At 41.7% G+C, this 12,721-nt stretch overlaps 1 protein-coding gene across 4 annotated transcripts in view; it reads left to right on the forward strand.

The window, feature by feature from the left end:
• LOC108281470 (src kinase-associated phosphoprotein 1) overlaps positions 1 to 12,721 on the forward strand; it is a 73,188-nt gene that overhangs the window by 30,348 nt on the left and 30,119 nt on the right. For 2 of the 4 annotated variants that reach the window (XM_017497017.2, XM_017497015.2), the window contains one exon: positions 7,430 to 7,527. In XM_017497017.2, coding sequence (XP_017352506.2) covers positions 7,430 to 7,527 — 98 coding nt within the window. Of the gene's footprint in view, positions 1 to 7,426; positions 7,528 to 12,721 lie in introns of all 4 variants that reach the window. The other 2 variants (XM_037727340.1, XM_017497014.2) reach the window with 1 other exon arrangement.

Here is a 12,721-nt window from a genome sequence, read left to right on the forward strand (position 1 = left end):
AATGTCTCCTCTCTGAGAGGCCCGGAGATTGCAAGTTCAGAGGGGAATAGAAATGTGTCAGATCTGAAAAGTGAACACGGGGTGAAGGATAGAATTGCTTGGTGACGCTGACTTCTGATGGCCTGGTTTGATTCCAGGCACATTTGGAAATGAATATGTAACAGGTTTGTTGAATATAAAATTACATCTTATTCATCCCAGACTGTTAACCATGCTTCAGGCTGTTAGTGAGCCCATCCTTTCTGAGGTCAGATGCCCCTCTGAAGCCTCCGTAAGTGGACCAAGGACCTATTCCATGGTTGTCAATAAAGAAATGCTGCGCATTGCAAGGGCCACCTCAAGGACATTCATTCCATCAGCAGAGCCCTAATCATGACTGATTTAGATACTGGCTGATATTTTTATTAGAGAGTCTATGAAATTCTTAAGACTAGGAATTCTTGCCCTCTTTCCCTCCCTGCTCCTTCTGTTATCTGGCCCTGTCTTTTCCCATTCTCCTCTCTCCTTTCCTTGTGCTTTTTCTTCTCTTCTTTATCCATCCACCAAAGCTCCATTTCTAGGTTCATTCTCTGCAGAAAGTAAATACTTAAAAGGTTTAGGACCCAACTTCCTAAGGGTCCAGCTTCTCCCAGGGAAGAGAAGAGATAACAAAGATGCAGCCTCAGAAGTCATGTGCCAAAGCAGGAGAGAAAGAAAGCAGTGGAGGCAGGTATGATGCAAGGATGTGAGTGTAGCTGCAGGGACCTCATGATAATGAACACATGTGATTAAGTTCATTCTGAAACCTATCTCCTTCTTTTGTCTACTTACTATACAGAATTCCAAATGAAAATCTGTTCTGACCCACCCATGTTCCACATATATCTTTTCTCAACCAACTTCCATCACTAGTGCAGAAAAGAAACGCTTCATGTGGACAGCTTTGGTGGAGTAACTGTAAGCTTCCTATGGCCAATTTCATATTAAACTCCATTCAGGAAGCATCAGTCTTTTGGCAAAGTCTAGAATCCAGTTTCAGACTCCTCCCTCATCTCATTTCCTCCTTCTACCTCTTTCTGTAAGGTTATATCTGGGAGGTGAGAGTAGATTTATTTCTTAACTGTTCCCACAGCTATAATTCAAATAGGTTTAAAAAAAAAAAAACAACCTTTTGTTCCTCATACTTCCTGCCTCCAAAATAAGTGTTGTTAAAGTATAGCGAGCTCTGAATATGTTTCTATGGTTTACACTTCCCACCAGTTATAATGATTGGTGACTTAGTGATTAAAAAAACAGGAAGACTTTTCGCTATCTCTGCAGAATCTGAGGCAGGAATTTTTATTATTTGTGTTTACTTATTTATTGATCGATTTTATGTAGTGCCTTTTCTGCAAAGGAGCTATAGAAATGGTGAAAAATATATAAATCCAAATGTCATCACTTAGTTTTGTAACAATAAAAGACAGAGGTCTGGGGGAAGGGCAGGCAGCCCCAGTGAAAGGTAAGGAGCTCTAGGACAGCCTGAATTCCTATGTCATAGACAAGCTACACAAGTTTGTGCTACTTAGTTTTTCTCAGGTGTTAACATGCTTTTTGGGGGAAAAAAATTTTAAGCAAGTTGATCTTTCCCTTCTTCCTTGTTTCCTAAAAGATGCTATGGCTAGCAGAGTAACTTTTAAAATCCAAGTACTTTTTTCCAACCTCCATGAATCCTGTTCCTTGAATGCTGTGCTTTTCCCTGATGGAATTGCTAACATTTTTAAGGCCCAACTAGATCTTATCAGAATGGGTGAAAGGAATTCAGTTCATACTTATTGAGTGTTAATGACCCTGTAAGATGTAATTTCTTTTATTTCATTCTGTTACCTAGAAAATCTATCACAGCCTTGTAGTATTGATTGCTCAATCTATAAAGAGCTCAGTTTACAGCATGACTGCTAGTAACAGGGTTATTTTAATGAGTGACTCTTCAACACCTCAGATTTTCACTAAATTTCAACCCATCAGCCTAATAGTCTAACACTAAAGGTCTTGGGTAATGAGAGCTTATCACCTTTCCTTATCATGAATAGGTAACCTCCAGGTAACCAAAAATAAAACTCCCTCTGTATTTGTTTTTATAAAAATTACTAGCCATTTGTTTGCATGTGCTATGTCAAATAAAAAGCAATCCTGGAGGCACAAATCATCCTTAGATACATAAAATCCCTGACCAAGGAAAACCTGAAATAGACCCCTCCCACCCATACCTCCCTCAGTCTACCCCAACCCCAGCTCTGAAACTGTGGGCAAACTAAGCCAAAATGAGACACAGACCACACCACTGTGGTCTTATAAGCAGATGGTTGCTTTCAGGAGGGCCAAAAAATGAAAGACCACAGAGATGTTTGCAGCTCTTACCTTTTGAAGCCTGTTTCCCAAGACCAAACATGAGCTGATTATCAACCAACTAAAATATCGGCCCAATGAAAGAGTAAATGAGATGAAAATCAGAATGTGAGTGTTCCCCCACTTCCAACTCATACTTATAACACCAAGGACCATAGTAATTTCAAAACTCAAGATTAAAGCCCTCTGAAGTAAGCAAATGGTATTATCCAATTGTTCTTCCTCCTCTGGTACCACAGTCAGTGGATACTTGGCAAATTTTTTCATAGCTTTCTTCCGAAATAGTTAATAAATTATCAAGGCCGGGCACAGTAACTCAAATCTAAAATTCCAGCACTTTGGGAGGCTGAGGTGGGAGAATTGCTTGAGCCCAGAAGTTTGAGATCAGCAAGCTTCTGATCTGTTGAGGGCAGCAGAGTGAGATCCTATCTTTTCAAAAAATTAAAAGATTAACTGGATGTGGTGGCATGCACCTGTAGTCCCAGCTACTTAGGAGGCTGAAGGGAGAGGATAGCATAAGCCCAGGAGTTTGAGGCTACAGTGAGCTGTGATTGTGCCACTGGACTTCAGCTTGGGTGACAAAGTGAAACCCTGTCTCGAACAACAACAACAAAAAATTATCAGAGTTTACTTGAATGGACTAAATATGTTGGACCTTTCTGACCTGGCTTAAAGAACATTTCAAGTCACTTCCAATGGGTCACTACTTAAGGCATTTTTTGTCCTAGTCTTACCATCCCATGCTTTCGTAGGACTGGCTTTATCTGTCTTCGTATTCTGTCTCTCTTTTCCAAACTTAAGAGGTTATACTCAGTGCTAGGCCTCACTGACACAATCACTTTAGTCATCAAGAAAATATAAATAACATGCTGGCCTGCCTTTAGCCACTTTTCTCTGGTCACAGCTTGAATTCTGTAGCTACCCAGTGACTCCCAAACATAAGCTGAACTCTGGAAGGAATAGTCAGGTTTTATTGTCCCTAAGAAAGGAGAAAGGCAGAAAGATGTCCTGGTCCTTTTTACCTTAAACTTTCCTTGTAAGGCTGGGCATGGTGGCTCATGCCTGTAATCTCTGCACTTTGGGAGGCTGAGGTAGGTGAATCACCTGAGGTCGAGAGTTCGAGACCATCCTGGCCAACATGGTGAAACCCCGTATCTACTAAAAACACAAAAATTAGCCAAGCTTGGTGGCAGGCACCTGTAATCCCAGTTACTCAAGAGGCTGAGGCAGGAGAATTGCTTGAACCTGGGAGGCAGAGGTTGCAGTGAGCTGAGATCGCACCACTCCACTCCAACCTGGGCGACAAGAGTGAGACTCCATCTCAAAAAAAAAAAAAAAAACTTTCCTCATCATAGAGGCTAATTTTCAGACATTGACTTTATCATCAGTAGCACCAGCTTGGCCTCGGTTACAAGAGAAATGACAGTCACTAGTTGTAAAGAACCTGGCATGCAATGACAAATGCTTTGCAATAAATACCTAGAAAAAAGAAACCAATACTTTTTTTTAAACTTGGTCTGTTGCTATTCTTCTTACGACATTTTGGTTGCTTGGAGCTTAGCTTCTCTTACATAGGATAAAGAGAATAAGATGCTGCTCTTTTTTTTTTTTTTTTTTTTTTTTCTGTAGAAAAAGTCTTTCTCAGCTCTGCTAGCAATTTAAATGCAGTGATCATACCCATTAGCTTCTCTATCATTGTAATTGTTGTTAATTGTTATAACTGTTTTAGTTATTAGTGGTGTCATTATTGCTTTAGGTCCTCTGTCTGTTTTATGCTGAATATATTAGTGCTTTGCTTTTGAATTACCAGGCTTTATTTAGTGCAGAGTTACATTTTTTTGGAGCGACATTGAGAAATGCTGGCATTAAGCTTTATTCTTTTGTTTTTCATTCCAAATGGACAGACTGGAAAAAAAATAATTAGATGGAATAATGTCCTCAAAATGAGAATGAGGATGTTTTGAATTAATTAAATGGTCAGAGTGCTGCACCATTTCTGATTTCAGACGGCTGCCAGAATAGTATAAGCCCAAAGGAACCTAAATCCAGCCCACAGAGGCAAGCCTTACCTTTGGGCTCTCAGTTCCTCTCCCTGAGCTAAAGAAATCAAAGTCTCCTGATACATTCTCTTGTTTATAGGATGAGTTGGGCAGGTTTAGGGAGAAGCTGGTCTAGCCCTGCAGCCTTCTGGGCTTTTAAGCTCTTCCTGGTGCCAAGCTTCAGGAATGAAGCCCTCCTCCAACTTGTCTCTTCCCCTCTTTAAGGTACTTAAATAACACCCACTTGATCAGAAAGGCCCTTTCTAATCCCTCAAACTATGTTAGATTCCCTGTTACACACAGCATCCTCAGCCTCTCCTTCACAGACATATCACAATCACAAATAAACATTGGTACAACTGTTTTTTCCATGGTGCCTCCCCGACTAAAGGGTAGCCTTGAGAGGAGGGCTCATGTGTGGCCAGTGTGGAATTCCCAGTATCTAACACAGGCCCTGGCATTTAGTAGGTACTGTATACATGTCTGTTGGATGCTGAGAAGTGAAGTTGCATGCACACATACACATAAATGCAAATCACATGTGTGTTAAACAGGAAGTCTGCAATATGGAGTCATCTTGCCCAGCTAAGGAATTACCTACCTCTCACTGATTTCCTTAATACAGAAGAGCACAAGCTAGCTAGCAAGTTTAACCTTTTCCCAGTTTTTAGCCCTTCATTCTGCCTGTTTTTTGGAGCTGTTCTACTTCTGACAATCCCTATTCTTGGGCTGAGCTAAACCATCTCCTGAATTCCTGAACTCTGTCTTCTTTTGGCCTTTAACATCAAAGACCTTTTCTACCTAAATTTTTTTCCTGGAAGGCTTCTGTTTTCCTCCTAGCTTCTTGCTTTCCCTATGATCTGTTGTGCTTTTAGAAAGGTCTTTTTTGCCGAGCACGGTGGCTCATGCCTGTAATCCTAGCACTTTGGGAGGCCAAGGTGGGTGGATCACCTGAGGTCAGGAGTTCAAGACCAGCCTGGCCATCATGGTGAAACCCCATCTTTTAAAAAAACAAAACAAAAAAAAAAAAAGAATAGGTCTTTTTCTAGATGTTCTACCAGGCCCATGTATACCCAATGTCAAATCACTTTTCTTATACACCAAAAGGGTACTTAGTATTAGGACCTATCCCACATCCAGGCACACTGCAGGGAACAGTCCTCCAGAGTGACCATCCACTTGGCCAGAAAAGACCAAGACAAGCTTGTCAGTCTCCTTACGGCTCAGAAATATTGTTATGGTTTTAGAATCTAATTTTATAAAAATGGTTTTCTCTACTATATATAAATCCATGAAAAATATTGATGTCAATATTCTTTCATTCCTGAATTTAGTCAAAATCTTGGGATGACTAATCAACTCCATTAAAATTGAAAATTCATAATATATCCTCTGGGAAAACTACTTTCACTTTTCAGGGATTTATATTTCTCTATTATTTCATGTACTTATATTTCCAAATATATATGCTTTGTCTTTTCAATAGTTAACATATTTCTCCCTAAGTATTTTTCTTCCAAACATATGATCAACTCTGTGGCAGAATGTTTTCACAGTTGTTATCTTGTTTGCTGCCCTCTGTTGTCTACTCACACACAGACAATTTTATGTGTGAAGAAAACATGCCTGAGTTTCTATATGGTTGACATTTTCACGGTTGTTTGCAATACCCGAGTCTTAACTAAATAGTTCTCTCTGTTCTCTGTTTTTGTACCCTTTAAGATTCCTACCAAAGTTCTCTTCCAAAGACATATAGGGATTTTGTCCCCCTATGCCTTTATTCTTTGAATTGCTCGTAAGTCAGGAACAAGTAGAAAAAAACAAATATACGCAGGGTGTCTGTGGCCCTACTGCCCACTTGCCCTATCCTCAGCCACCAGTACTATCACTGCTCTTGAGAGAGTCAAATTTAATAAAGGGAAAGGTGGAAATCTATAGAATAGATTCCCCCAAGATCATGAGAATTTTAATTAGAACCCAGGCTTCCTGACTCCCATCAGTTGAATTTCATTTTTTGTAGGTGCTTTGTTCCCAGCTCTCATACAGAGCACCCCAAGGAACAAGGAGCATCCCTGGTCTAGTGGGCATTAGCTCTCCTGCCATTCAAATCCCCAGATCCTCTCCCATTTTGTACTCTAGTGTTTAACCTTTCCGGGTAGAGGATCAATACAAATTCTTCATTGTTAAGAATCGATGGCTGTCCTGTGGCATCATTGCCATCTAGTTTTGCTGAGAAGCTCAGTAAATCTCTCCAGCTGCTTCTAAAGCTTGGTTTGTCGTCTTCAGTTGCTTTCATTTTTAATGCAGATCACTTTGGTTTCTTTTCCCCTGGGGGCTTGCAGATAAATCTTGGCAGACATGTTCAGGGTCTACAAATGAGATGCTGGAAAAGGGCCAGCCCACCCAGAATTTAGTTGTAATGGATAAGACACCCCCTTGGTTCCACTTAAAGACTGCGCTATTTGTTTCAGTATTTATTGGTGATTATCTCATATAGTACCTGGGTGGGAAGTGCCCAGGACAAAGTTGCTATGGACAGAGGAGGCCGAAAAGTGAGCTGTAATCCAAAAGCCTGCTGGCTGACTCAGCCTTTCTTGTAAATAAGCCAAAGTCACAGATTTACTCTGATCCTTCAAATGCATAATGCAGAGAAAAACTAGATACTTTAGATGGCCTGGATCAGGAAAGTCTGGCAGGAAACCTCTGCACTGCTTACTTACAAACCCAAGTGAAAAATTACCTGCCTGATTTTCTTTTATTAATAAATAAATATATTTATCATATTGTTGAACAGCATCCTACTAGGAGTGATCTGTAAATATTTAATGTTAGTTAATGATCTCCTTCTCCCATAGTCCTTTGCTCATGCTGAGTATTTGGCTGTATCTCATCTCAACCCTCCTTAATCTGAGGTTTCCTAGGGACAATATCAGAACCCTGGTTTCCATTTAAGGCAAAAACATGGGCTCCTTGGAAAAAACAGAGTCCTTTTAACTTTGATTTTTCCTCTCTTTGATCAGTAGACTATGCCAGTTACTACCAGGGCCTGTGGGATTGCCATGGTGACCAGCCAGATGAACTGTCCTTCCAACGGGGTGACCTCATCCACATTCTCAGCAAGGTAAGGACAGAGAATATGGGGCCTGAATCGAAAGTCAATTTTTTCACTCTTGATTTAGTCACCATAAACAGAATTATTCCATGTCATACACTCCCCATGGCTCGCTCACATATAAATTCCCATTTATTCATAATTGTTGGGAAAAGTTTTAGATGAAAATCCAGATTCAAGAACCAATTTTCACATTTAAAAATACAAGGCCATGCCAGACATGGTGGCTCACGCCTGCAATCCTAGCACTTTGGGAGGTCAAGTGGGTGAATTTCCTGAGCTCAGGAGTTTGAGACCATCCTGGGCAACCCAGGTCTCCCTAAACCAGTCTCTTCTAAAATACAAAACCCCAGTCTAGTCTAAAATACTAGAAACCCAGTCTCTACTCATATACTAAAAATTAGCCGGGCATGGTGGCATGCTCTTGTAGTCCCAGCTACTTGGGAGGCTGAGGCATGAGAATTGCTTGAACCTGGGAGGCAGGGGTTGCAGTGAGCTGAGATCACACCACTGCACTCCAGCCTGGGTGAGAGCAAAATAGATTCTGAGACAGATAATCCTGTCTCAAAAATAAAAATACAAGGCCAGGCGCGGTGGCTCACGCCTGTAACCCCAACACTTTGGGAGGCCAAGGCGAGTGGATCACTTGAGGTCAGGAGTTCAAGACCAGCCTGGCCAACATGATAAAAGATAAAACCCTGCCTCTGCTAAAAATACAAAAATTAGCTGGGTATGGTGGTGCATGCCCAGCTACTCAGGAAGCTGAGGCAGGAGAATTGCTTGAGCTTAGGAGGTGGAAGTTGCAGTGAGCCGAGAAGGTGCCACTGCACTTCAGTCTGAGTGACAGAGGGAGACTCAGTCTCAAAAAAAAAGGGGGAGGGGGCTGGGCACAGTGGTTCACACCTGTAATCCCAGCACTTTGGGAGGCCAAGTCGGGCAGAACATGAGGTCAGGAGATTGAGACCATCTTGGCCAACATGGTGAAAACCCCATCTCTACTAAAAAAAATACAAAAATTAGCCAGGCATGGTGGTGGGTGCCTGTAGTCGCAGCTACTCAGGAGGCTGAGGCAGGAGAATCGCTTGAACCTGAGAGGCAGAGGTTGCAGTGAGCCGAGATCACGCCACTACACTCCAGCCTGGCAACAGAGCAAGACTCCTCAAAATAAATAAATAAATAATAAAAATAATAAAATAAAATTTTAAAATAAAATTGGTATTATACCAAAACTATGCCAATCGAAATTTAATCTTTTTTAGGGACTTGTGCTTAAAGGTCATCACTATGTACATAATTTATTACCATATAATACTACTGTAATCATTCTGGCTAAGTAAGCTGTCTTCTTATTTCATTTATAGATAAACAAGACTGTAACATAATTACATATGGGGGAGGAGTCAGAGCTAGTTAACTCAATTGGTTTGAGCAATTGCTGATAAGGCCAAGAAAGTGAATTCAATCACACACGGGCCAGCTAACTTTATTCTCTTCCTCAGTCACAGGTTAACCCTAGTTCCAGCTAACTATCTCACAAATAGTATTGCTGACCATAACAAACTGTTTTTTTTTTTAAAGGATAGATTATTATAGATCAATCACTGATGTGAAGAAGATTCAGAACTCATGGGCTACAGTCTGGGAGATCAGTAGGATCATTTTGGTAAAGAAAGACAATGCAGGCCGGGCGCGGTGGCTCACGCCTGTAATCCCAGCACTTTGGGAGGCCGAGTCGGGTGGATCACGAGATCAAGACATCGACACCATCCTGGTCAACATGGTGAAACCCCGTCTCTACTAAAAATACAAAAAATCAGCTGGGCATGGTGGCGCGTGCCTGTAATCCCAGCTACTCAGGAGGCTGAGGCAGGAGAATTGCCTGAACCCAGGAGGCGGAGGTGGCGGTGAGCCGAGATCACTCCATTGCACTCCAGCCTGGGTAACAAGAGTGAAACTCTGTCTCAAAAAAAAAAAAAAAGAAAGAAAGACAATACATATTCTACAGGTGGGCTAAAATAATAGGTTCTATTCCTAGCACTTCTTAAAAAGCCCTCTCTCCATGCAATCAATCTCTACAAACACATTTTTGAAATGGGCACAACTTACTTCTTAATTGCTGAGTATGTGGATTCCATAAGGGAAAACTGAAAACCCATTGGTTATTAATCTGTCATTTATCATTTATCTTTCTTCCTTTTTAATGTGTGAATATCTTTTATCTTTATTCTGAGAATTTTACTACCTTAGGCAAAGGTTTGTCTTGGTTTGAGATATACCATAAGCACCTTAGGAAACAATCTAGGTCTGACCCAGAGCACCTTTCCATGGTTCCAACAGAATCAGGCCCCTTTAAATATGGACCCAATTCAAACCCAACCCTTTGTTTGCAACAGAGAACAAGGCCTGCAGGCGTTACTGAGTGAGATCACAATCTTCTAGTGATTTCTCCTGGATTCTTAACTCACTACCACCCTAGTGCCATTTCGGTGCAGCTCCAATACACCAAGAATAAATTGGAAGCAAAGAAGGGAGTGGACATTGGCCTGATTGGTATTTCAAATGCCTGAAAGCAAGGTTTGCCGTGTAATAGAATTTGTGTACATTACCACGCTGGCATTACAGGGGTAATCGAGTTATCCACTCAGGTGTGACCAGGCCTCTGTTTGCCCAGAGCCTGCAGGTGAACAAATTAACTGTTTACATTGTCTGGAGGTGCCTGCAGCAGGAGGTGGGGAGAAGAGAGCCAGACTGGCTGCTGGCCTTCTCTCTGTCATGATTATTTTGTTTGTTTTGCATGTCTTTTGCCTTTGTTAATGGCTTTTCACTGGGGGTCCCTTTCCTCTAGTTAGAAGGAGTTGTGCAGTGACCTGTCCTGCAGTATGGAGCTGTCTGTGGTTACCGTGGCTACCGTATTTTTAAGAAATCTCAAAGAACATTGGGAACCAACCCAATCTTTTTTTTTTTTTAACCAATTCCTCTTCCCCTTCTCTGTTACTAAAAGCTAACATAGGACAGGTATGGTGACTTATACCTGTGATCCCAGTATTTTGGGAGGCCGAGGCAGGAGGATGCTTGAGGCCAAGAGTTTGAGACCAGCTTGGGCAACATAGCAGGATCCCATCTCTACAAAATAAAAAAAAACTAGCTGGGTATGTTGGTACATGCTTGTAGTCTCAGCTACTCTGGAGGCTGAGCTGGGAGAATCACTTGAGCCCAGGAGTTCAAGGCTACCATGATTGCTGTCATGATTGCCACTGTATTCTAGCCTTGGTGACAGTGAGGCTCTCTCTCCAAAAAGAAAAGAAGAAAAGAAAGCTAATATATAAGAGTTTAATTCAATGAGAATACCTCGCTGCCCTGTTTCTATCAGCTTCTTTCTCCACTCTTCTGGAAGGTTCTGAGTCCATTTTCATACTGATCCATTATATTAGTAGTAGCATATTTCTTCCCCAAAAAGCTATACCAGCTGGCTCCCTTCCCCATATTGTAAATCCCTGCATATCAAAGAGGAAATGAGAAGTTAGGAGCTCAGCTGACCTTTCCCTCATGAAGCTTCATTCCAGTTAACGTTGGTTTGGGGAGCATTTCAATTTGGATTCACCTTTATTATATTACCTAATTCAATAGTAATCCTTGGACAGGAGGGAACCTTAAAAGGCCACCCAATCTATTTATTGTGTTGCTTCTAAGAAGCACAAATGAATAAGTTCAGATAGAAAAGGAGATTCCACTGTCATTCCCAGCCATCTGTCTATTCAGAAGGTCAATTGTGCCTACTCTCTGGAATTTTCTCTCAGATAGATCCTAATTTATTCCCACTTTAGTCTCAGCTGCCTTCCTTTGTTGGGGTCCGTTACACTCCACAGCTGTCTCTCACACCTGTAAGGACAAAACTAACCCAAGTTAAAGAAAAAAAGAAAATAAATAAAAAGAACTAACCCAAGTTGAATTTAGTCCAGGAAAATGGCATCTAGAAAGCTCTATTTTACTTTTCTTTTTGTCCAGTAGAAGCTCTGTTGGACAAGAAAGGCCTGCTGTTTAGGAATCTGGGGATGTCTGTTTCCCTGAGAAACACAGATGCAGGCAGCTGTGTGCTGCTCAGCTTAACTGGACTTGTTTCCTTGCCTGTTAAATGAGAGAGTGGAGTTGTATAGCATCTAAGAATCCTTCTACCTCAGACATTCCTGTTCTAAATATGGTGGGCCTGACACTGTGAAACTGCTAAGGAAGTTCCACACAAAAAAGTGTTTTAGCTTTAATTACTTATTCAGTTTAAACAAAAAATAATTTTTTTTAATTACCAGCGCTTTTGTTTTCAGAAGTTCTTATAAATACGTCTGGTTTCCCCCTCTCTGTCTATCTAATAAAAGTATTCTGAAAGGCCGAGTCCGCGGTGAGGAGGCTAGAGGATCTAGAAAGGGAAGTGAGATAGAGGGGGTAGGGGAGATGATGATGGCAGCTTTGGTCGTAGGCTCCTGCTGCTTCCTGCTATTTCTTAATAGTCACCCAAGTATGATCCAACTTTGAACTCTAGAATCTAGGACCAAACTCAGGAGAATCTTTCAGTCTTGCCTTTGGGCACAAATGATCCCAGAAAGAGGGCTATTTATCGCTTTTGTTTTCTGTTTTGGTTTGTTTTTCTTTCGTGGAGATAGAGTTTTGCTCTTGTTGCCCAGACAGGGGTGCGATGGCATGATTTCGGCTCACTGCAACCACCACCTCCCAGGTTCAAGCGCTTCTTCTGCCTCAGCCTCCTGAGTAGCTGGGATTACAGGCACGTGCCACCATGCCAAGCTAATTTTCTATTTTTAGTAGAGTCCAGGTTTTCCAATGTTGGTCTGGCTGGTCTCAAACTACTGACTTCAGGTGATCCACCTACTTCGGCCTCCCAAAGTGCTGGGATTACAGGCGTGAGCCACCGCACCGGCCGATTTATCCATTTTCCTTTTTTTCTTTTCTTTTTTTTTTTTGAGATAGAGTCTCTCTTTGTTGCCCAGGCTACAGTGCAGTGGCGTGATCTCAGCTCACTGCAACCTCCGCCTCTTAGGTTCAAGAAATTCTCTTGCCTCAGCCTCCCAAGTAGGTGGGATTACAGGTGCCACTAGCATGCCCGGCTAATTTTTGTATTTTAGTAGAAACAGGGTTTCCCCATGTTGGCCAGGCTGGTCTTGAACTCCTGACCGCAGGCGACCCACCTGCCTCA

This window comes from Cebus imitator, unplaced genomic scaffold (genome assembly GCF_001604975.1).
Source record: "Cebus imitator isolate Cc_AM_T3 unplaced genomic scaffold, Cebus_imitator-1.0 Scaffold228, whole genome shotgun sequence".
Classification (NCBI taxonomy): Eukaryota; Metazoa; Chordata; class Mammalia; order Primates; family Cebidae; genus Cebus; species Cebus imitator.